Source organism: Petaurus breviceps, unplaced genomic scaffold (assembly GCF_028583685.1).
Source record: "Petaurus breviceps papuanus isolate PSGF00001 unplaced genomic scaffold, PetGlider_PUasm1.0 140, whole genome shotgun sequence".
Taxonomy (NCBI): domain Eukaryota; kingdom Metazoa; phylum Chordata; class Mammalia; order Diprotodontia; family Petauridae; genus Petaurus; species Petaurus breviceps.
In genome coordinates, this window is record NW_027185698.1 from 41252418 (window position 1) to 41278822 (window position 26405).

General features: G+C 42.2%; 1 protein-coding gene across 1 annotated transcript in view; it reads right to left on the bottom strand.

Moving 5' to 3' along the window:
• Positions 1–926: 926 nt before the first annotated feature.
• Positions 927–26405, bottom strand: part of HGFAC (HGF activator) — a 57388-nt gene continuing 31909 nt past the window's right edge. The window contains 8 exon segments of the mRNA XM_069070689.1: positions 927–1261; positions 6254–6402; positions 7149–7289; positions 10387–10526; positions 15435–15690; positions 18089–18174; positions 20528–20702; positions 23713–23823. Coding sequence (XP_068926790.1) covers positions 1073–1261; positions 6254–6402; positions 7149–7289; positions 10387–10526; positions 15435–15690; positions 18089–18174; positions 20528–20702; positions 23713–23823 — 1247 coding nt within the window. The 3' untranslated portion in view covers positions 927–1072.

Below are 26405 nucleotides of genomic sequence, written 5' to 3' on the forward strand. Positions count from 1 at the left end.
CTGACTCTAGGCCCTGTGCTCTATCTATCAATCCACCCAGGTACCCTATATGAACATGATTGTACTTTATGTTTTACAATGCACTTTCCTCACAACAAACCTAGCTAATAAGTGATAGAGTCAAGATTCCTATTCAGCAGCATTCTTTCCACTATAACACACTGAGATCTGAATTATTCTGCTTTGTCCTAGAGGTCAGAGCTAGGACCCAGAGATAAAAATTTCAGAAAGGCTACTTAAGCTCATTGTAAGGAAAAACATCTTAATGATCATTGCTACATGTAGAGGGATAAGCTGCCTTGGTAGGCAGTGAACTCTTTCATCACCATATATGTTCTGGGAGATACTGGATTCCTATTTATTGGTTATGTTGAAAAAGAGATTTCCGTTCTGGTACAGGTTAGACGAGATGACCACTGAAGTCCTTTCTAGATGTAAGCATCTATGCTTTTACTGATATGATTCATGTATTCTACACTTTGGCCAAATTGGATTTGTCATTGTCCTCAGAACATATCCTATATACTTTTCCTCTTCCTCACCTTTCCTCATAGGTTCCCCACACTGAAAATGTCTTCCCCTACCTCTGCCTGCTGAGATGCTACCCAAGCTTCAATGTCCAGTTCAAATAACAGTTCCTTAAAAACCTTCCTCCATTCCTTCCTCGGTTGTTTTTTTTCTTTCCTTAGATCTCATAGCATTCATTACGTGCCAATGAATGCTCATTTGTTTTCTCTTCGGATCTGGCCCACTGCTAAACAATAATCTTCTTGAAGTTAGGGACTCTCATACATATTTATATACTTCTTAGAGTGGAGCACTAAGGGTGTGTATACAGTAGGACATTGATGAAAAGGTCTGTTAACTTCTCCTGTGGTTCATATTTGCAGACATTGGGTCAACTATAACTTTCAAAAATGCTTTATTGTTGTCATGGTAAAGTATCGTTACAAAGGTCAATGTAGCTCAATGCAACCACACACTTGAGATGACGGATACACCCAGTGATGTCCAGTACATCCAATGATGTCCAGAGGCAGAGCAGGGCCAGGCAGATTCCTCATGGCTTACCTCAGGCATCAGTGGTCGTGGTTACTTTCTTGGGAGGCCGTATCTTGTCATTGATCCAATCCACATAGTTGGTCACTCGCGTATAAACACCCGGCTTGTTGAACCTGCCGCAGCCATCACCCCAGCTGATGATTCCGTAAAGGTAAGAAATCCCATTCTTTTCACAGGCTAGGGGCCCACCTGAGTCACCCTGTGTTGTTAGAGAGCAGGAGTGAATCGTCTTAACTTCAGTACTTGGTTACATTTCATATAGAAGGTTGGGAAGATAAGCATAACTGGACAGTAGTCAAGGGTTCTGGGTTCTAGTCCTTATTCTGCCACTAATGATGCTAATTGCTACAATCTCACTCTTGCCTGATATTTACTAAATTTCCAGCCAAGATAAAAGGAAATACAGCTAGGTCCCAATTCGTGTGAATAATGAATCCTCTGAAATAGTCTCATGTATTCAAATTTGTTATTTAAAGTTATAATTATGAAAATACGGTAATTGCTTCTAATCCACTGGGAGGGAAAAAGCAATGTGAATTAAAATAATATAATCACTTCAGGGGATTCACTATTTGCACTAATTGGAACCCAGAGGTGCTATATAAATCTAAACATACACACAAACGTGCACACACACACAAACACATATGTGTGTTACAGATAGGTTGATAGGTGCTCATACAACTCCCTTCCTCCATCATGACAAGATACATACATCAGCCTAATAAATTCATTTGCCCTGATTCCATAGGCTTCCTCCTTTATGGAAAAATTGCATTTTAAAAAATGAGTCTATTTAACTCAAAGGAATGAAGCCCTAAAGATGGAATTTCAGTGGCCAATAGATGAAATGCACAATTCTTTCCTTTCCTCCTTTCCATGGAGGCAGGTCTTGCTTCAATATAAGAAAATTTTCTCAACGAGTGAAACTGTTCAATAGTCACATAGTAAAAGCTCACATTTACACAGAGTTCACAAAGCGAATATTAATTATATTAATGATAATATTCTCTTGATTTTGTAGGTGATGACATTGCGAGAGAGAGGGGGTAAGTCATTTGCCCCATGGTGACACAGCTAGTGACTGAATTTAGGTTTGCTGAATTCACATCCATTTCCTTTTTCTGCTACACAATGCTGCCTCTTACTACACATCAAAAATAGAATGGCTTGCCTCTGGAGGTAGTGAGTGGCTCATTGCTGGGGGTGTTCAAGCAAAGGCTGGCTAACGACTTCTCGGGAATGTTTCAGGCAGGATTAGTACTTTGTCGAGAGATCATGCTCAAGAACCACCAAGGTCCCTCTGAGCTCACCGACTCCATGATACTGTGATAGTAATGGCAATTAAAGATTCCCCTGTATTGGCTTGGTTTTCAAACTGATTGTGTTAAAACCCAGAGTTTGTTAATCCCACCTATGGGATGGACTTTTTGATGTGAAAAGAAAGTCCTGAACTGGGAGGAGCTGGTGACGTAGATTGGGAGAGAGAAGAGATAGGCGGAAGATCTTTTTGGAAGCAGCACCTCGTGGAGAGAGAGAGACTAAGAGAATTGCTGGTGGCCGCTTTGAATTGCCCTGGACTTTTGAGACCTGCCCCCTGAGCTGCCAAGGACTGAGGAGACATGGCTGTTTTGCTGGTACTTTGTCTGTTTTGATGTTATTTTGCCAGATTTGTCCACTGGTGAAAGACTGTCCTTTTGTTGAAGAAGTCCTGGAACCTGGCATTTGGTTAAGAAGCCCTGAGACTGTCCTGCAGACAGAGAGTGAATACTGTCCACTGGTGAAGGACAGTGCTGTTGTTGCAGGGGTCTGGGAGCCTTTCTGTTGGTTCAGAAGCCCTGAAGAAGGATTTTCTTGTTGTATGTTTACAGAAATCCTGGGAGAGGGCTTTGCTAATGTGTTCAGGGGTTCTAGGACTGTTCTACAGACAGAGGATAAATTCATGAAGGGACTGGCAATGTATCTTATGGCCTTGCTAAGCCTTGTCTCCCCAGGAACTAAGATTGCTGAGAACTTGCCTCGTGTCAAGATGAAGAAAAGACCTCCATTTGGGTATTAAGTGCTGTGTTTAAACTTGATGTAACTCTGGGGTAGATTCAATTGTGATCCTGGGGTGGGGAACTTTTGACCTTATGTTTGGAAACTAATCTCCATTTGAGAAGAGGGGCTTTGTGGTGGACTTAATTAAGGTATAGCCTAGGGGTGGAGTAGTATTTAGAACAGAGACTTTGTAATTGATTGAATGATTGGAAGGTCCTGGGGTGGGGTAGTCCTTGGAGATTAATCACATTTAGTAAATGCTGTATTTTGAATGATGTCATGTTTTTATCTTCTCTGTTCTTGGTTGGTCACTGAATAAAATGGAGAGCACCTATGCTGGTATTCTGAACCTTGGGAAGTTGCCTTTCTTTTGGCATTACATTACAGATACTGTCGTTCAATTCAGATGTACTTGTAATAAGAGATACTTAATCTGCTAAGTATACAGTCTGTGAGAACTTCACAGTCCTGTTTCAATTGTTTCCTATTCATGAAGCAAGAAGCCATGAAAATATTGTTATTTTCTGATAGCCAAATAAAACTCCTGACTTCTATTATTCTAAACTCTGACCAGAAATATTGACCTAGCCAATGAATTGGAACCAAAATTAATAACTGACTAATCCTTAGAGAGGCAGAAGGATAGAACATGGTGAATCTTGGAATGAGAGTTGGGAGGCCTGGTGTCTGGTCTCTGCTCTCACCCTAATTTGAGATGTGATCTTGGGTAAGTCACAGTACCTTTCTGAGCCTCAACTTTCTGATCTGTAAAATGAGGCAGTTTGAAGAAAATAAGCATTTATTAAGCACCTGCTATGTGCCAGACATCTATTAAGTGCTTTGTGAATATTATCTCATTTGATTTTCACTACAACTGTTATTATTATTCTTATTCAGTCCTTTTTCAGTCATGTCTGACTCTCCATGACCCTTTATGGGATCTTCTTGGCAAAGATACTGGAGTGATTTGCCATTTCCTTATTCAGTTCATTTTATAAATAAGGAAACTGAGGCAAACAGGGTTAAGTGACTGGGCCAGGGTCACATAGTAGTAAGTGTCTGAGGCTAGATTTGAACTCACAAAGATGAATCTTCCCCACTCCAGGTCAGGTGCTCTATCCACTGTGCCACCTAGCTGTCCCTGGAGATAAATACCATTATGATTCCCATTTTATGGATGAAAAAACTGAGGGAGAAGTTAATTAACTTGCCCTGGGTCACATAGCTAGTAAGTGTGTGAGGCTGGATTTGAACTCAGGTCTTCTCGACTCCAGGCCTAGTGTTCTTTTTTTTGGTCTTTATTAATTTGTTTGTTTACTCTTAGTTTACAAGATTCAGTTCCACAATCCTTTGAGTTTCAAATTTTCTCCCCTCCCTCCACTCCCCCCCCCATGGCAGCATACAATCAAGTACAGCATCTGCAAATACTTTCATATTAGACATTAGTCAGGTTATAAAGGATTGTATCAGATGGAATGAACAATGGGAAAGAGGAAACAAAACTAAACAAGAAAAAGATCAGGTAGTTTGCTTCACTCTGCATTCAAACTCTGTTCTTTCTAGTTCTTTCTCTGAATGTAGACATCTCTCTCCATCATGAGTCTTTTGGAGTTGACTTATAGCCCTGCATTGCTGAGAAGAGTCCAGTCTATCAAAGTTGGTCATCACACATAAGTTGTGTCTGTAATTGTGTACAAATTTCTCCTGGCTCTACTCTTCTCGCTCAGCATCAGTTCGTATAAGCCTCTCCAGGTAAATATTAAGTCCATGTGCTCCTCATTTCTTATAGCACAATAGTATTCCATAACATGCATATAACACAACTTGTTCAGCCATTCCCCAATTGGTGGGCATCCCCTTGATTTCCAATTCTTTGCCACCACAAAAGAGCTGCTATAAACATTTTTGTACATTGGGTCTTCCTCCCACTTCTATAATCTCTTTGGGATACAACCCTAGAAGTGGCATTGCTGGGTCAAAGGGTATGCACTTTGTTTATAGCCCTTTGGGCACAGTTCCAGATTGCTTTCCAGAATGGTTGAACCAGTTCAGAACTCCACCAGCAATGCATTAGTGTTCCAATTTTTCCACATCCTCTCCAGCATTTGTCAATTTCCTGTTTTGTCATCTTAGCCAATCTGACCGGTGAGATGTGGTACCTCAGAGTTGTTTTTCTCTAATTTTAAAGATTTGCATTTCTCTAATCAATAGTGATTTAGAGCATTTTTCATAGGCTTATAGATATCTTTAATTTCTTCCTCTGAAAACTGCCTGTTCATATCCTTTGACCATTTATCAATTGGGGAATGACTTGTATTCTTATAGATTTGACTCCAGGCCTAGTGTTCCACCCACTGCATCACCAAGCTGCCAAGTTGGACTACATGACCTCTGGGGTCCTATTCAGCCTTGCCATTGTAAGATATGAAGTGTACTCTTCTGTACACCCCCAGGGGAAGGCAGGAAGAAAGCATTATGATATCATGCTATCAGAATGGCCCTATGATCCCAACAGGCTCTAAGGATGGAGGGGGCCCAGAATTCTAGAACACTTAGTAAACACAACATTCACTGTTTGGAGCTTAATGGGCCAAATCTGAAACAGGTGCTCCTGGGGGATGAGGAGGAGTGCTGAGCTATCAAGCAGATCTCAGAGTCACGAGATGGGCTGTTAGGTTAGTTTCCTGCTTAATGGAGCTAGGAAGGCTTAGGAAGGAGTCTCAAAACCTGGCTTTATTATGCATTATAAAGGTCTGTAATTGAAGACTCATCTTCCTGAGTTCAAATCCAGCCTCAGATTCTTCCTAGATGTGTGACCCTGGGCAAGTCACTTAACCTTGTTTGCCCCAATTCCCTCATCTGTAAAATGAGCTGGAGAAGGAAATGGCAAACCACTCCAGTATCATTACCAAGAAAACCCCAAATGGGGTCACGAAAAGTCAGACATAACTGAAAAACGACTGAACAACACTAAGGCCTAGATAGTGTAAATGACTTGTCCAAGGGCACGCAGCTAGTGAGTTAAAGAGTTCGGATTCATTTTTAAGTCTCATGCTATCAATCCAGACCTCTTTCCACATACCACACTGTCTCCCTCTCATTCCTTTGACTGGGACAAAACAAATTGAGGGTTATTCTCCCCAAGCCTTACCTGACAGGCGTCTGATTTGCAGTCGAAGTAACCAGCACAGAACATGTTGGAAGTGATGTCTGCACCATAGACCTCTGGGCTGCTACATTTGTGATCAGGAATAATAGGAAGCAATGCTTCTCGTAAGTAACTGGAGTAGCCTGTAACATCTTTTAAGGAGAAACCAAGGGAATAGCTTTCAATGGGAATCAGGACTGGGACAAGCCTGGAACTTGTAGGGGAGCACTGCTCCATGAGGGGATGCTGCCCAGGTCCCGGCTGGAAGCGTCATTGCTTACATGCAAGTCAGAAAGGCACATGCTTAGCAGCCCTCTGAGGATTTCAGCAGAGCCCACCTGATATTCTCGGAAAGCTGCCTCGGACTTTCTAACTTATGTTTAATCAATGGGCAGGGCAGTATTCAGATGGAGTGGCCTCTACCATCCCTTCATTCTCTGTCACTGGCCGGTATTACCATCAGTCAGCATCAGGCCTGCCAGCCATGCCACAGTTATCAGTGGAACCCATAAATGAGGGTCATGATGTTGACTGACAGCTCTGCCAGCCAGTGATATGGAAAAGGCACAGTCTCCTCCCCTTACAATTATAAGGAGTTGTCCTTGCCATTGTTCAGTCTCTTTTAAGTCATGTCTGACTCTTCATGACCCTATTTGGGGTCTTCTTGGCAAAGGTACAAGAGTGGTTTGCCATTTCCTTCTCCAATTATTAGTATCCCATAACTATTTCTGAGGCTTCCCAGTATACACTCCCTGCCTAGAGCCCTGGTTGTAACGTTTAGGACAATCCAACAGAAAGACCCACAGCTCAGAGGAAAACATCCCTTGGTGTGACGGGTCTAGGCCAAAAGAGGGATGAGCTAGGGGCCCCCAGTACTGACAGTCATCAGGAGACTCACTCTCATACATGTGTCCCCATCCTGCAATCTGGCATTTGTGATTATCAGGAAAGGTGATGCCGTTCTCCGGGAGGCAGACGGGTTGGACAAACTGGGATTTCACAGCACAGCGGTCACCCTTCTTCTTCAGTCTAATCAGAGCTGCAGGAAATTAGAGAAGGGAATCAGATTGACTGTCACAGAGGCAAAAAGTATTTCTGTCCATTAGGACTGGCCATCGAGGTTAAAGGGCCAAGAAACAATTCCTGGGATTTATGGGCCTCTTGAAGGAAAAATAACAGTATAGGATGGTAAGGTTTAGAGAGCTGAATAGCATTTTAAAAGTTTTCTAAATTCAACCCCCTCATTTTACAGATGAGGAAACTGAGGCCCAGAGAGTTTAAGCATCATGACCAACTTCACAAAACTAGTGAGTAGCAGAACTTATTTCTAGGTCTTCTGACTCCAAACTGACTGATCTTTCTTCCACTTCAGAACCCCAGAAGAGGGGGGAGAAACTATCCACAGTAGTGTCAAAACAATCATAAATTCATTCCTCTTCTTCAGAACTCAGTTGGTCATACTACTCATATATTACTTACCATAACCAGAACATCAGCACATATTCTAACGTCCTGACTTAACCTCAGGCCCTTTGGGCCTTACTATCTGCCCAGTCATTGACTTTTAGGACCTCCAGACCTTTCCATCCCCACAAGAGCTTAACCTTCTTCTATGTTCAGTCTCCCTTGATTATAGTATGGGTCCCTGGAGAGCATGAACTGCTTTGTTTCTCTTTCTATTTGCATCATTAGCACAACACTTGGTACACTGTCAATGCTTAACAGTTTTTTTATTCATGTTACTCATACCATTCAATATTATTTTCTGGAGCAGTCCCATCTCCCCAAGTGGACTAGATGTGCCACGGGATGGAGACACAGGAACTGCAGGGGAAATTTGTTGAATTAAATTCCTTCACCCAACACAGAAGATATTCATCAAGCCCGGGCAGTGTGCTCAGTCCTTCTCTAGAAGCCAAACGGGCATCAGAGGCTCTCAACTGAATGTTTTTACTTCTTATTGGGGAGACTACAATTCACTCACATGGAAAGTTAAATAATACAAGGAAGCCATAGATTGATGCCATGTGTGATGTGGACATTGAGTATACAGCTGGGGTTTAGAGGTCACACACAACTAAGAAATGCCAAAGCCAAGCCCCAGGGCCAGGAGTTTCTGCTTCCTTCTATGATGCTCTTGTGATACATCATAACAACAGCTAACACATAGCACTTACTATGTCCAAGGAAGTTAGGTGGCACAGTGGATAGAATGCCAAGCCTGGAGTCAGGAAGGCCTGAGTTCAAATCCAGCCTCATACACTTATTAGCTGTGTGACCCTTGGCAAGTCACTTAACCCTGTTTACCTCAGTTTCCCCATCTGTAAAATGAACTGGAAGAGGAAATGGCAAACCACTCCAGTATTTCTATCAAGAAAACCCCAAAAAGGGGTCACAAAGAGCCGTAAATGACTGAAACCAACTAAACAATAACAAAAATGGCCAAGCACTGTGCTAAACTCTTTATAAACAGTATCTCATCTGATCCTCACCACAAACCTGCAAGGTAAGTGATATTACTACCCTTCCCACTTTACAGATGGGGAAACTAAGGCAGGGAGAGGTTAGGTGATTTGCCCAGGGTCACACAGCTAGTAAATATCTGAAGCCAGATTTGGACTTGGGTCTTCCTTACTCCAGGTCTAGTGATCTACACACAGTGCAGTCTTGCCTAATTATGGATTAAAGCAGGAAGTATAAGGACCCCCCAGACCCCCAAAGAAGGCAGTGTGGATGTGGTGCAGAAGGTTAGTTTTCACATCTGTGCAATGGTGATCTTGAGCAAATCCTTTCATCTTCTCAACTATAAAATGAAGGCATTGGATAAGATGACCTCAAAGGCTGCTCCTATTTCTGATCCCATTACAATGAGTTGTTGACCTGTATCCATGGAGGAATATTCCACACCAGGCAGTTCCCCACACTGTTGAAATCATAAAACGGGGGGGGGGGGGGGAAATAATTCTTGCTCCGGACTCGGAATCAGAAGATCATGGTTTGAATCCTCATTCTGCTATATTTGTGTCACCAAATTGCCTAGTCGTTTTGAGCCTTGATTTTATCATCTATAAAATGGGGGCAGCTATTATTGCCTGAATACTGGTATTCAAACCCACACCATCTGATTCCAAATCCAGTGCTCTTTCTCCTAAACCAAAGACGCTAGAGAGTTTCATAAGTGAAAAGCTAGTCATCACATAAGGGAATTGTTTGTGGCCACAGTAGCTCCCAAAGACCATTCACAAAGATGAGGAGGTACCATGACCTTCTTCAATGGAGGAAGTATGATAACATACTGATGACATCATGAATCCTTCAGGTTTGGAGGTATTCACTATTGCTGGTACCCTGTGTCTGTCATCCAGTATCTTGGTCTATATTCTATTGCTTCTTTCCCAAAATTCTAACTCAAGTTCCTGATTTCTGGATCTTTCCTGATTCCTAAACTGAGGTTCTATAGAGATAACATTAAATGGATTCTTAATCTAAAATGACACACTAGCCCGAGAAAGTGCAAAAAAATCGTGGTTGATTGATCAATGCAATCCATTTATTGATACCATGAGCAAGGTTTTTATAGAGTAATGAAACAAAAAAGGTAATTATAGGTCACTTAGTTTTCTAATACTCTTTGTTCAGTTTCAAGATGCCAGACAGTGAGGTCAATTTAGGCCTTGACAATTATCATGTCCTTAAACGATTTCTAAGCCATATGAATAGTATCTGAAATGTATGGGTGAGCTAACACCTTCTGGCTAGAATCCCAGAACAGGGCACAACCTTGGATCTCGGGATATCAGGCAGGCTCTGATTTACAGCTGCTCCTCATGGGAAAAACAGGACTGGACACTTAGGACTGGCCTCTGGAAAGCCAGGAGCTAACTTATCTAGGACCAGCCTGATTCCTGGATCAGATGTTTTGGCTCCCTTCAAGGTTCACTGTCTGTGATGCCCTTCTGCAGAAGACTGGCGTCTTCCTGTTCCTTCCCATTTTAACTGAATTCTCCTTGACCTTGACCTCTGGCTCCCCTGATTGGATGTACCTCCCAGCCTCAGCCCTCCTTGGTCAGCCCTGGTCTGTGGACACCCAACACTGGGCCTGACATCTGGTGCAGAAGAAGCCTCAACACACTCACCAAGGTCATGATTGCTGGGGCTGAAGACAGAGTACAACGGATACAGGATGTACTTCTCAATTTCAAATGATTGTGTCACATCTGTGGATGTGTTGAAGAAATGCTGGCCCAGGACGACTGTGACACTTGACTTGGGTGGGCTGGAAAACACAGAATAATAACATTAATGAGTAGCTGGCATTTATTTACAGTTGCAAACCTTTTTTCATACTCATCATTTAATTTTAGATGTGAGAGGGAGGTGGTCAGGTGTTAACAAAACCATTTTTTTCCAGAGAAAAAAAAGTAAGAGACAGAATTCGAACTCAGGTCTCCTGATTACAAAGCCAATGGTTCTACCATACTATATCTACATATCAAAAAGAACTGTGTGCCTAGTTCTTGCCCCTTGGAAGTCAGCCTTTATCCTAATCATTTGGGGGCAGATACTGAAGGAATTAAAATGTATAAATTCTCATCCACACTAGCCCCACTGGGAAGGCAGGACAAGGGCAAAGTTGCACTTTCCACAGCCAGGGGCCCTTCCCACGAAGGGCTTAGTAAAATCTCCAAACACAAATTCACAGATTCACAGATACTTGGAACTCAGAACACTGAATGTCAGAACTGAGCGAAACCTAAGAATCCCTATACAGTGTCAGACCTGGATGGGGCCGTAGAGCATAGAATGTCAGAGCTGAGAAAGAGCTTAGAATTTAGAACATAGAAAGTAAGCAGAACCAGATAAACAACAAACATGATGATGCACATTGACTATAAAAAGCTAAAGAGTAAGAACAATCCGAAGGCTGCAAAATTATAAACAAAAAGTGTGACCCTAAAGGAGAAATAGGAGAGGTCACCTCTTCCCAGTGCTTTGCAGGGGTGGGGGTGGGGATCCACAGGTATGGAACATCGCTTTAAAAAATATATTCAACTAAGACCCTGAGGTGGGGGGGACTGGACCCAAGATAAAGCAAGAGGAAGCCATCAACGGTCAGGATTTTCTTTCTCAACCACTGAAAATGCAAGCAGAGATACTCTTCTTTGGCACAAATGGTCCAGGAATCTTGAAAAGTGGGCACGCAAAAAGAGGTGGCATGAAGACTATTGTCTGTAAATGCAAAGAAAATGTCTCCCTTGCCCTAGACTGGAGTTATGATGAATAAATCCATCCCTAGCTCAGTCTTTTAATCCAAAACACTCTGGTTCCGGGGGTGGGTCCTGTGTGGATCTGGGAGATAGAGCTAGGACAGGGCTGGGGAACCTGTGGTCTGTAAGTTATTGGGAGGCAGTTTTCCTCAATAGAGAGAACATTATTTTCTTTCAAAAATTTTATTGATGCTTTTAAAGTTTTTTTTTAATATCAAACTTAACTCTGGATGTTTTTCTTCTTTCTCTCTTCTTTTGTAGCAAAGGGAAAAAAAGCAAAACTAACAGTCATATCTACCCTATTTAAAATGAAATGCACCATTCCATACCCACAGTCCCCCACCTCTTCCACTAAAAGGAGAAAGTTTATTTTTTCTTTTTTTTTCTAAGGGTCAAGAATTGGGCACTGTAATCACATAACATTTAGCTTCATTTGATTGTTAATTTTCTGGCAATTAGAGCTAGACATAAAAAAACAAATGGAGGTTTTTTTGTTCTGAATTTTAACAAACACTAAAAAAATTCTCATATACAAAATAAAACAGAAAGAGAGGACAATAATAGCAGATAACATTTATATGATGCTTACTACGTGCCAGGCTGGACTGAGTGCTTTACAATTATTATCTCATTTAATAGATGACATTTTGAAACCATGAATCTCTTATATTTAGCTTTCTTTCTTTGAAGTATATAATAAAATCAACATGTTACTCTCAAAAAAGTATTGAGTGCTTTTATGGCATTTTTTTCCCTCTTCTTCATCTTTTTCTTTGATCCTTTTCAAATTTTTTTTTATAGGGGATGGCTCTTTGGGAAGGGCAGAGAAGAGAGATGTAGGAAGAAATCTAGGCAATGTAAAAACAAAAGATATAAATAAAAATCATTTTAAAAAATAAGAGCATAGAATATCAGAACTATAAAGAGTCTTGGAACGTAGAATTCCAGAGGTGGAAGGGACCTCAGAATATAAAACATAAGACTATCAGAGCTAGAAGAAACTTTGAATCTTCCACCCACAGAAAAAAAATAGCACCCATTAGATTGATCACATTTCAGCAATACTTTCAGACTTGTAAAGAACTTTCTTTTGTGAAGCATGTGAGATAGGTGATGCAAGTATAGTTATTTTCATATAAGGAAACTGAGTTTCAGAGATGTAAAGGGACACACCTTCAAGGCCCCACAGTGAATGAACAAACCAGCAGCAGATTACTGAGAAGGTGGTAAGTATTGGATATCAGTGCTGTAGGGGATCTTTTAGACCATCAAATCTAATCACCTCGTTCTGAAGACAGACAATTAGTGACCACACCTGACTCCCCAGCAGCTCACTATTAGTTCAGTGGAGGGAAGACCACTCCCACATTATGACCAATGCAAACACCTGCTTCATAGAATCAATCAGTGATGTGCTGGTAAATTGGTTTAACAACCAGTTTTCAACAAAAATGTATACACACTTTTAATTTTCATTAGTAACATTTTCTCTATCACTTTCTTAAGCCCATAATCCATCAACAAAACAATCAATCGAGCCCTCATTTTTATGATTTGCCAATTGCCAAGGTGTAAATGTTCGCATTGAAAATTTAACAATCAATTCTTTGGAACCTATGGAAGCTGGTTCTAGCACACTCCTCTCCCCAGATTTCTGACTGATGCCCAGCTCCAGGGCCCAGTATAATTCTGTAGGCTATGACTGTGGGCAGTGAGACTTTGCCACCCTGTGGCCATGCCCGAGCACTACAGTCTCTCCAGAGACCTAGTTAGGGATGTACTGTAGGTCGTGGCTCCCTTCTCTTTGCTGTGCCTCTGGAAACATGAATATCAGGAGACCCCCACCACCTTCATCCTTCCCCCAATTCCTAAGGACTTCTAGGGTTCCTTTCACCACATTGTTATCCATATGAATATTGAAGCAATAAGGAATCTTTTAGACCATCAAATCCAACCTTGTTTTGAAGGCTATTAGTGACCACATTGGAAGATGTCCCAGAACTGAAGTACATCATGATACAATCTACCCTAAGATCTTTTCATGAACATCATCATCATCATCATCATCAAATCACAGAATATTTGCTCTGGAAGGAATTCCTAAGAACATTTAGTCTACAAAAGCCAAGTAGAGATTGGCATTGGACATGGAGCCAGGTGGTTGACAGATAGACTAAACCAATCCTCATATGACATAGAATCAGATTTAGAACTAGAAGTAAACTTACAGGACATATAGTCCAAGAACCTTATTTTACGGATGAGAAACTGAGGCCAAGAGGTTGAATGACTTCCCCAAAGTTACAAAGACGGTAAGTAGCAGATGCGGGGCTTGAACCTGGAGCCTCCCACTCTGAATCCCACATTCGTTCCACTGTGTCACACTGGCTCTCCATCTGGAGACCATTCATCTTACCGGTTGACCTCCTCTAGACTCTCTCCAGTTTGTACATGTCCTTCCTAGAATGTGGGACCACCATCATCTCCATCATCAACACTCACTGATTTGGTCAATTACCATGTTGTCGTTCAGTTGTTTCAGTTGTGTCCAACTCCTCATGATGCCATTTGGTATTTTCTTGGCAAAGATTTCCTTCTTCAACTCATTTTACAGATGAAGAAACGGAGGCAAAGTTAAGTGACTTGCCCAAGGTCACACAGCTAGTAAGTGTTTGAGGCTGGATTTGAACTCAAGAAGATGAGTCTTCCTGATTCCAGGCCTAGCACTCTATGCACTGCAGCTCCACCTAACTGCCCTGATAATCAATTATACTTTGTCTCTATATAACACTTTTTTTAAAATGTTTTTTCTAAAGTTTTTATCTTATATTGTCCTTATAGAATGCAGGGAATTCAGCAATTCGGGTATCATTCCTGTTGACTGAGACCTAGGGACTAGGATCTTCTTTGTTTTTGTTTTTTGTTTTGTTTTGCTTTTTGGAGGGTGGAGGGCAGGGCAATTGGGGTTAAGTGACTTGCCCAAGGTCACACAGCTAGTAAGTGTTAAATGTCTGAGGTCGGATTTGAACTCAGGTCTTCCTGACTCCAGGGCCAGTGCTCTATTTACTGTGCCACCTAGCCACCCTGGAACTTGAATCTTCTTGCCTTCCTGTGACACACTGAGTCCTCACTCACCACCCCTATAAAGTTCTAGACCAAAGCACTTCCCTCTGGCCACCACTCCCCTTTTCCTGTTGTCCAAAGAGGCTAAGTCACTTCCTTAAATTCAAACAGGTAGTAGAGGGAGGGAGTGAACAAACATTTATTAAGTCCCTACTGTGTGCCAGGGCACTGTGCTAAGTGCTTATCAGTTATTATTTCACTTGATAGGAATCTACTATGATTCCCCATTTTACAGTTCAGGAAACTGAGGCAGATAGAAGTTTAAGTGACTTGTCCAGGTTCACACGGACATTAAGTGTCAGACTCTAGCAGACCTGGAATTCCCGCTTAGGTCTTCTGAGTGCAGAGCCAATTCTTTTTCTACAGTCATATGAATTCCCCTCATTTAGCTTTCTCTTTCTCAGGTCTACCCCAAGATAAGGCTGTCCTTCCACGGCGGAGAATAAGCATCTGCTAGAAATTCAGGTGATTTCATCCTGAGAAAGTTCTCCCTTCCCCCTGGATCTCCCTTCTCCCCATATCTCCATCTACTAACCGCCGAAGGATCCTTGCTCAAAGCGACATCTCTATTCCCACCTCCAGGAGAACTCACACTGTGCATGTTGAGGGAGTTCAAAGCCTTTCCCGAGAATGGGGTTTGATAAGGGGAAGATGAGAGAACATGAGAAAAAAGGCAATGAAGGATACATCGGGCATCCACCATTTCACCTGAACTGAGCCGATCTTCACCATCTTTACCATTTTGCCCAAGAACTGACTTTCCCCAAGGTGAGGGAGTAAAAGGGTGCACTTACCTGTTGGAGAAACAATGGGCCGCTGATACCACCCAGCAGGAGTGAATGAGGCTGCCGGCACAGAAGCTCTCCCCAATGTACAAGGCCGCCATCCACGGGTGGGATCCGGGCAAGGAGGACGAGCCCCCAATAATTCGAGGCCGCAGGAATGTCCTTTTCTTGTGCCTCTTCCCACAAGCCCGTCTGTTGGGCAGAGAAGTCTCGGGAATCATTAAAAGTTCCACGTTGCTTCGAGTCCCACTCCTCGGACTGTTCACTGGGGCAGGAGAAAAGGCAGAGCTTGGTGGAATGTTAAAAAGGGAAAAGACCTGGGGGACCATCTGTACGAGACGAGGTTTCATGACGGTTCATGTAAAGCCTCGTGTGCTTAGTTTAAAGAGATGCTTTAGTGGAAAGAGCTGCGGCCTTGGGGTTAGACCTGACTTCACATTCCTGCTCAGTGAATTATTGTACGGGTAGATTTGGACCAGTAACGACGCCCTCCTTCTGTGTTTCAGTCTCTGTTAAAATAACAGGGTGAGACTAAAGCTGAGGTGCCTTTCCCAATCTAAATCCTGGGATTACACATGAAAAAGATGCAGGGGCTTTAGTGACTGCAAAGGCACTTTGAGGCGAGGTGACGTTGTAGCCAAAAAACAGCTAGCTCCATTTCCATTCATTTGCATTAATAGAAGGCAGGGATCAGAATAAAGGAGGTGATATCACATACCCTGGTCAGACCACACTGGGAGTACTGAGTCACACATTTGGACGTCCCATTTTAAGGAGGACATTGACAAACTAGGGTGTATCTTGAGGGGGGAGCTAGGACAGTGAATGAACTGAAAACTCTAGCATGGATTGAAGGGCCTAGGGTGGCTCATTGGATAGCCTTGGTATCATAAAGACCCGAGTTCAAATTCTGCTTCAGATGCTTAGTTATATGGCCTTGAGTAAGTCACTTAACTTCTGTTTACCTCAGTTTTCTGAATTGTAAAATGGGGATCCTCGTGGAGTTGCTGTGAAGATCAAATGAGATGGCATGTAAAGAGGGAAGGGAAAGGGAATAAGTGTTTAAGGGCTTACTGTGTACCAAGTACTGTGCTAAATATTTCACAAGTGTTCTCTTATTTGGAGCTTACAACAACTCTGTCTGGTAGGTACTAATAGTGTCTCCATTCTAAAGCTGAGGAAACTCAGGTAAGCAAAGGTTAAGTGACTGACTCAGGATCACACAGCTAGCAGGTGTCTGTGGCTGGATTTGAACTCTGGTCTTCCTAACTCTAGACTCAGTGTCTATCCACTGTGCCAACTAGCTGTCTCTGAACCTTAAAAAAGCTTTGCAAACCTTAAAACACTGTATGAATGCTAACTATTATTCTTTGCTGCTATGATTAGCCTGGAGAAGGGAAGACTTTGGGGATGGGGTGGGAGTACAGGGTTAGAGAATTGTCATAAAGATCTCAGGAGCTGCCACAGAGAAGAGGCCGCTAGGTGGCGCCATAGTGCACAGAGCGCCATGCCTGGAGTGAGGAAGACTCATCTTCCTGAGTTCAAATCTGACCTCAGACACCTCTTAGCTGAGTGACCCTGGGCAAGTCACTTAACCCCATTTGCCTCAGTTTCCTCGTTTGTAAAATGAGCTGGAGAAGGAAATGGCAAACCACTGTAATATCTGTGCCAAGAAAACCCCAAATGGGGTCATGGAGAGTCAGACACGACTGAAATGACTCAACAACTGTCCCAGAGAAGAGGCGTTAGACTTGTTTTACTTGGCTCTGAAGGACCAGACAAGGCATTACAAAGAGGCAGATTCTACTTAAACACAAGAAAAACCTTCCTAACAATTAGTGAGGTCCTTGTCACCCAAAGTCTTCAAACATCCATTGCCACTTGTTAGGGATTCTGTAGGTGGGACTCCTGCTTTGGTGTGGACTGGGCTGAATGGCCTCTTAGGTTCCTCCCATCTTTGTGGTTCTGCGATCCAGAATGAGGAAACTGAGGTCCAAAGACCCATAGTCAAACATTTTAGTAGAGCTGAACTTGAACCCAGGTCTTTTGAATCTGAGTTCAAGGTTCCTTCTATTATTTTTGCCCCTCCAGGTATCGTAACCCATCCAACCCACCCACCCCTGCCACCTTAACAGGCCAAATGAAAAAATGAAAGACAAAGTCACATGTGAGTCATAAATAGGGCTGTGTTGGCACTGATTGTTAAATTTTTACCGTGACTATCCACACCTCAAAAATCCACAAGTACAGCAAATCAGGGTTTCGTTTATTATTTTTTGTCTGGAATAATTATTAAATTATTAAGATATTATATTTTGTCTGGACTTAAGAAAGTGATAGAGAAAATGTTCACAATGCAGTTTAAAATTAAAAGTATGTCCTGCCTTTTTGGAGAGCCTGTTGTTAAACATTTACCAGCATACCCCTGGCTAAAAGGCAGGGTAAGTATGCTAAAGGGTGTTATTCCTATTTTCTAGGACTGTCCTCAATGAGAACACCACCAGTGGGATCCAAAAAATCCTACATCAGCTTCTGAGAATGCATCTTATTGCAAAACTGTTCGGTTTTATTTTTTCTTTGTGGGGTTGGATGACAGTATGCTTCATGCCCATGAGCTAAAACCACAGCAGTTCTCCCCACTGCCTGGCTCCAAGCCCACCTACCGCAGGCTGAGATGTTGCAGTATTCCCAGGACAGAGTGTTGTCCTTCATGATGTAACACCACGGCTTCTCATCACTGTCGGGATTTCTGACACAACAAAGAAACAATTCAGTGAAGCTGTGGGAGCCTAGGCTCTTCCTCACCTTAGCTCTCCCAACCCTAAAGAATAGGATATGGGGACCCAAGGGTTAGAGCTAACCTCCCTCAGTACCAGCAAGGAGAACTAGCCATGAGAACCAGGGGCCCTGAAAAGCCTAATGGGAAATAACCCCACATTTTCTATTCAAATGATGAATCATAGAATGTTATAGCCTAGAAAACTTGGCGATTAAAAAAAATAATTCTGATAACTGTATTTCAATATAACTGGCTTCCTTTGCATATCTACTGCATTTTATTTTATGTATTTAAAAACATGGTGAGAATGGTTCCATAGGCTTCACCAGACTGCCCCAGGGGTCCAGGACACACAGCAAGGTTAACAGCCATAGAAGACAATGTTAGAACACAAAAAATCAAATGCCCAGAAGTCAGAAAGGCCTTAGGACCAAAGGAAAAAGAATGCTGGAAATGGAAAGAACCTTAGAATCTAGGATGTCAGGGCTAAAAGGGACCTCAGAGATTTTATTCTAAAGCCCACATTTTGCAGAGGAGGAAACTGAGACCCAGGGAGAAGAAGTAATTTGTTCAAGGTCATACAATGAGTCAAGATCAAAGCCAGGGTGAGAATAGCAGAACAGTGTGCTTCTTGACAAGGTAGCCTAACCTTGCTTAGTCTGTGGAGTAGTCTCATTGACTCTAGAAAGATTGCCACAATTTGGTGTTGTTTTGGATTTTTCAGTTGCTCTCTGCAACAGATACTGTATCCAGACCAGCAGGAATGACAAAGAACCTGGAGCTTTCAGAGGTACAGGGAACCAGTAAAGCTGATAAAAGTTTCACAATTGGGTTTAAGTGACTTGCCCAGGGTCACACAGCTAGTAAGCATCTGAGGCTGGATTTGAACTCAGGTCATCCTGACTGTAGGGCCAGAGCTCTATCCACTGTGCCACATAGCTGCCCCTTGATAAGAGCTCTTCTTCACTGAATCAATCAATCATGGGGGAGATAGGGGGTGGGAAAGTGTATTTGTGTGTGTGTGTGTGTGTGTGTGTGTGTGTGTGTGTGTGTGTAAAATCAATCATGATGTGTGAACAGATCCTGTACATCTTCTAAATCAATAAAAGACATTGTGTGAAAGACTTGGGTACATCCTGGGGAATTCATAAAATGCATAGTTCAGACCTTATAGTTCTGAGCTATCTAGGAGCTAGAGAGGGATTCCAAGGGACTGGAAACAGAAATGAAACAATGGGATCAAGCTGGAAAGAACCCATAAAGAGTCAGCAGCCCAAGGGCAACCAGGGATAGGAGAAAGAAAGGGGAGGACTGGGCTATGGTAGACAAAAGTGAGATCAAGGTAAGTCCTCAATTCTATACACTGAGGAAGGAAAAGTAGGAGGGGTAGGAGATTCCAGCTAACACCTAGTTATCCACAGACCCTGTAAGAGAGTCTTTACTCAGGTAATTATATTTAATAATTACATCTACCCAAATTCACAACCCAAATGTTTGCAGCCACCTGAATCTTGTCTCCACTACAAAGAGGCAGGGGTTAACTAGAAACATATATAAACGTAAATTAAGGCAGAGAGCTAAACTCCTTTCTAAATGTTAGCAAGACTTGGTAACTGGAGAGCTTGAAATGATTGTGATTGTGCGCATATCTTTTCAACTAAAATAAGTACTAAACTCAACTAAAAGCCACAAGGGGAAAGGGGGTGCTAGTAAACCTTAGGAACCATTATCTTACCCTTAGACTTAAAATGAGCTAATATTAATAAGGTGTTACATTTTCTTTAAGGATCTCACTTCATATTCTCTCAATATCTACTCCATTGCCTTACCAACTCCCTTGCCGATAGGCAAAAATATACTTTCTTCCCTTACCCTTTCCAGTTCTGAACGATGATTAAAATGAAAACTGTCATTGTTCCTGGATGGGGTGTGTCAATCTACTCCCCTGTCACCCTGTTCATCATTTGAATTGTCCAGAGTCATAAGATTAAAAAATGTCAGAAGCAGAATATGGACCATGGTCTCCCGATTCTAGTTTCCATTTCCTTTCCCAGATCCCACACTGTCTCTTATAACAGCTCATGCTTGGATATCATCAAGGAATTGGTAGTGTAAATATGATTATCCTTATTTTATAGGTAGAGAAGTTGAAATGAGAGATTATATCAGCAGAAGGTCTCTCCATGACTCATGACATAAGCTCTCCCTCCCCAAATGTCATTGGCTTTTCTGTTTGCAGAGGGTCTGCTCACCCCTGTGATGAGAGTAGGAAAGATCCTGAAGAGTTTTGGTCTTATGGGGACAGGCTTAGGTGAACACTCACCTGCAGTAGGAGTGAGGGCCCAGACCCAGGTGTACAGCCTTCTCTACACTGTCCACATGGAGCTCCTGATACAGCAAGTCTGAATTCCAGGGCAAACAGTTCTGGCCCGAGATGGTCTTCTTGGCAATGCCCCGATATTCTGTGCCATTACCTGAGTAACAGGTCTGCCTAGGAACTGAGGGCAGGAAATATCTGCTGAGCACTGGCCAATATGAAATCTGCCCTCCATCTCCTCTTCTGGGCTTGAGAAGGGTATGGAGGTGGCTTCCCAATCCCTCCTCCCACTTCACCTATCAAAATGGGCCTGGGAATTCAAGCTGAGGGTCTCTAGCTGAACCAAAGCCTACCTCTGGAGACTGCAAGCTCTTTGAGGGCAGGAATTCTCTTTTGCCATTTTGTATCCCCCACTTCTGAGCATAACGCCTAGCACATCGTAAATACTTAATAAATATTTATTGACTGACTGACCTTGCACTCATATTGACCTTCCTTCATAGAATCAGAGAAAGTCAGGAAGGGTCCTTGGAACATAGAACATAGAATGTTAGAGCTGGGACCAACGGTGGCACTTAGGATGCTAGAGTTGAAAAGGGACCTTAGAACAAAGAACACAGAACATTAGAGCTGGAAGAAATATCTGCCCAGACACACAGACTATCAGAAAGGAAAGAGACATCAGAGGTCATTCCATCCAATCTGCAGCCTCAAAAGATTCCATTTTTTATATTTTCAGCAAAGCATCACCCGGTGTGTTTGAAGGAGGAAGATCCCACTACTTCCTGAGGCAGCCCCATTCCATTTCCAGATATTTCTAATTAGTATGAAGTTTTCTCTTGCATTGAACCTATGATGTAACTCCCCACACTCAGTCTTGTTCTTGTGCAGTTGTTTTCTGGAACCCAAATGTAGAATGCTATGTTTGATCCTATTAAATTCCATCTTAGTGGATTCCACTCTTTTTCTAGCTAACAAAAAAGTGTTTATTTATGGATCTTGTCATCCAATGTGTTAGTCATTCCTCCCAGTTGGGTGTAATCTGTAAAAAATTATTAACCTACAACCTCTGATGCCTTCATTTAGCTCACTGCTAGAAAGGTTGAACAACAGAGAGTGAAGGACAGATCCTTGTGGCACCCCACTAGAGACCTCCAAGGTAACATTGGCTTATTCATGACGACTCTTTGTAAATGGTCACTTAACCAGTTCTGGATCTATGTGTCTGAACTGTTACCTGGCCTACTTCACTCTGTTTTGTTCTCTGGGGCAGCATGAGAAGTGCTACAAATGTTTTGCTGAGAACCAGTATTATACACACTTTTATTGAAATAGCATAAGAAAGGAAGGAAAGTAGCAGAGGGAGAGATGGAGTTAGGAAAGGAGGGGGAGGAAGGAAAGAAGAAAAAAGAAAGGAAGAAAGAAAGGAAAGAAAGAAGGAAGGAAAGAAGAAAAAAGGAAGGAAGGAAGGAAAGAAAGAAAGAAGGAAGGGAGGAGGAAGGAAAGAAAGAAAGAAGGAAGGAAAGAAGGAAGGAAGGGAGGGAGGAAGAAAGGAAGGAAGGGAGGGAGGGAGGAAGGAAGGAAGGAAGGAAGGAAGGAAGGAAGGAAGGAAGGAAGGAAGGAAGGAAGGAAGGAAGGAAGGAAGGAAGGAAACAGATTAATGGAACTTTAGAACTGTAAAGGGACAGAGAACAGCAGTTTTTTTTTGCCTTTTTTGTTGCTTTCTAATTCATGTGGCTACCTTGTTAAATGATAAGGGTTTATGTAAGAATTTACTCTTTATTTTGTATATTTATTTGATATATTGTTGATCATTATGATTTTTTTAAAACTTTTGTTGCTTTGCTAAAACCTAATAAACTCTATCTATAGCATTCCCTTATCATCCAGTCTAGTAACCTTATCAAAAACTCAATGATGTTGATCTGGCATATCCTGTTCCTTATGAACCATTTGTAAAATACTCACAAATTATATTCCTTTTACAATATATTCAGGAATTTTGGCAGGAATCAAAGTTGATCATAGAATATAGAATGTCAAAACTGAAACAGACCTTAAGGCCTATTTTTCTTTCATTCTACAGATAAGAAAAGTGAAACTCAGCTACTAATCCAGCTACTAATGTTATTTGCATTGCTTCATAGATATCTGAGTCAATGAGTATTACTTCTGTCTCTGATCCCCACTCTGAATTACTGAATAGCCCTAGATAGTAATTCTTCATACCTGTAACCCTCTGAGGTATCTGCAGTTTAGTAATTATATCTCAGATGTTATCTCATTCTCGAGGTTACAGAGCAAGTTAGAAGAACAAAGACGAGAACCCAGATCTCCTGAGTCCCCATCCAGGCTCATCCTACCTCCTGTTCCTTCATTTGACTCAGTAACATGATCATACTTACATTGATCCTTCTCCAAACTCTGATAACTTTCATTGTCTGTTTCAGACATTCCGCCATTTTTCTATACACAGGTCTATTGTGCAATGTTCCCTTAGTATTTCCTGTGCTCAAGTCTTGTCTCTCTAGCTGATCTATGAGCTCCCCTTGGTCAGGGGCTCTGTTAGATATCTGTTTATAGTCTAAGAATCAGGGTACATGGAGTCCAGTTCAGGCTTTGTTGCTAAATTATTTATTATTTGTATTATATCATATCCTATCATAATATATTATTATTATTACATTGAGCTTATAGGTTCCTGGAACTCATAGGTTCTATGGTTCTTTCCAGTTCTAATTTCTAAGTTCTAAATCCTCTTCCAGTTTTGATAATTCTATTTTCCATGCTCCAAAGTCCCCCTCAGCTCTGATCGCCTATGTTCTAAGTTCCCTTCTGATCTGGCTTTCTGTGTTCTATGGTCTCTTTCAGTTCTAATGTTCTATATTCTGCCCTCTTGCAGCTCTGATAGTCTACTCTGGATGCTCCAAAGTCCCTCTCAGCTCTGATCGCCTATGTTCAGACTTCACTTCTGGCTCTGTATGTTTTCTGGTCTCTTTCAGCTCCAATGTCCTATATTCTAAGTCCTTTTTCAGCTCTGACATTCCATGTTTTGTGTTCTAAGGTACTATACAACTCTGAAGTCCTGTGAAGTCCCTCAAAGTGCTGACATTTATGTTCTATAGTCCATTTCGTCCATCTTGAATGTTGTACAAAATGTAGAGAATTCTTTGGCTGGTGTATTGACTTACCAATGTTGCAGTATTTCCCTGCATAGAGCCCTTCACAAGCGCAGATGGTCTTCCCAGTAGAGACAATCATTCTACAGACACTGTCATGGAGGCATGGGTTATTCACACAGGCTGCAGGTGAGAGCAGGTGGAAGACCCATTATACAGAGCAGGAACCACCTGAACTCCCCCAGGATTCCTTTCTTTTCCCTCTTCTGGGGCTCTCAAGGGCTTCAGGCTGGACCCTTTGATAAGGGCCTCTCTCACCTCCCCTCTACCCCTGCTTCCTGTTTTCTCCACCCTCACCTCTGTGCCACTTCCCTGGCTTGTGTGGGCACCACTCCCAGCCCTCCTACACACAAACTAATGTCTCTTAGAATCTTTCCATTTCTTCATTGCCCAGTTCAGGTGTCACCTGCCTGGAGCCTTCCTTAATCCCTCAGCTCCAGGTGATCCCTCCCTCCCTCCCTCAAATCTCTTCTACTAGCCTGTGTAAACTCTGCCACTGAATATGTGCCATATTGTAAAAGGGATTATATTCATTTCTGTATGTGTCTTTTTAGTAGAGAATGTACCCCTTGAAGGCAGGAACTATGACAGTTTTCATTTGTGCATCCCTAGCCCTGAGCATAGTCCCTTAATGAATATTTCTTGAGTGAAAGACCCACAATAACAGACAATCCACTTTATTGGAAAAGCATTACCTACATGGCATGATCTGAGGTGTAGTAGAGAAGGCTCCCCTTCCTAAACATGCTTCTCTCATCAGCCTGGGAGAAGGCCTGAAATTCCACCATTAGAGTTTCATTCTTTGGGGTTCAGCATTGTCCCCTCCAGACATCTCTTGTTCCAACACCTCCCTTGACCACAGAAAACCATTCTCCATCACTGACATGTTACTATGAATTAGTTTACTAGATTGTTAGATCAGAGTATTAGGGGAAATATTTGTGGAAGACAGGGGAAAGGATGGCATCATTTTGAGATACAGGGAACTTGAAAGTTGAGTCCAAACATGATAGAAAGAAGCTATGAGTTCATGTCCCAGTCCCTGCCACCAGTTGCATGATTTTAGGTAAGTCACCTTTCCCTCTCAGCCTCAATTTCCTCCTCTGTAAGATGGGGGCAATAATCCCTATACTGTCTACCTAACAGATGTTGTGATCATGAAGCTTAGTTCTTTGTATGATTCTGTAGCGGGAAGCAGAGTGGGATCTGGAGGGATACCAGGGCAGTCAGGACCTCCTACCATAATCAGCACTAGATTTATAACAATCTGGCAATGTCATAATGTATCAGCCTCTGGGGGTGCTTAAGCTGCCCCTCCTTTCAGCACTCAGAGTTGCAAGGGTAGACAAGATAATGTACAGAGTAGAGCACAGAGTTCTAGACCTCTGGTGAATGGGTGTTCTCAGAGACCTAAGAGTCAGTATCCCATCGTCCTGTTTGCCCCTGCAGATGTGACCATGACAATCACTTGAAGTTTACATGACATTTTCTAATCTCAAGGTAGATGTGACAACTTCATCTATCCAGCTCCCTTTCATGGGAAAGTGGGAAGTCCAGGAGAATGCAGTAAATTTCCAGGACCCCTCTTATTCCTGACCCCTCCCCCCTCCCATGTGACTGAGAGGAGAAAGAGACACACAGAGAGAAAGAGAGAAGGGCTTCAGTCTAAAGAGTCTTCTGTCTCTGGGAAGGACTGGTCCCCTGGAGATTGGTTAGGATGTAAAATCATTACTTATTAGGAGTGCAGATAGACCAGAGACCAGGCTGTGGTTTATAGTAAAAGAAAGTAGATGAGAAAGGAAGTGGTACAGAGGTCATGTGTCTTCCAAGTCTTTTTCAGCCATCCCAGCCTTTGTCATTTGCATAAAAAAAAACTAGAGTGTTATAAGAGAAAATAAAAGCATTTATCTCACCACAGTTTTACTCTGTTCCTTTTCCATTTAAGGAAGTAGAGTCCTGGAGATATTTGCCACAGTTAGTGGAATGAGAAGTTAAAGCTAGATTGAATATCTATTATCTCTTTTTGTATCCCTAGTTCTGAGCACAGTGTCTGACATATTGTAAATAGATAAGTGTATAATGATTGACTGATTGATGTTATAGTTGAACTAGGGACTTAGGAGAGGAAAAGGGTAACTCAAGAGTTCAAAAAACAGATATGCTCTAAGTCTGAGCATCTTCTATTTTCTGTGAGCATCCTGCCAGAGAAAGCTATAGTTCACCCCTTCAGGAGACAAGTTTACTAATCACAAAATTTCCCAGTGGATGGAGGACAAAGTTATTGATGATCCAGAAGACAGTGGCATCTAGGCTGGAGACCACAGCTGAGCTGGAACCTTTCCGGACAGGTTCACAATCACAATCACAGCATATCCCAATGAATGGAGGATGGTGGCTTAAAGATCTTATTGAAAAAAACTATAGCTTTGTCTTGAAGGAAATCATTATTTACATCCCTTTCCATCAGCAGCTTTGCTTGGTTTGGACACCCCATAGAACATTACACCCTCTAGTGGTGCCCCCACCCCCACCCCATTTTCTAGTTCCTCCATTAGACTGTAAGGTCCTTGAAGGCAGGCATTGTCTTCTTATTTGTATCCCTGGTGCTTAGAACAGTATCTGGTCCATAGTAGGTGCTTACTAAATGTTGATTGAATTGAATTGAATGAATCAAATCCCTAGTGGATGTTGGACAGGGCATTTGT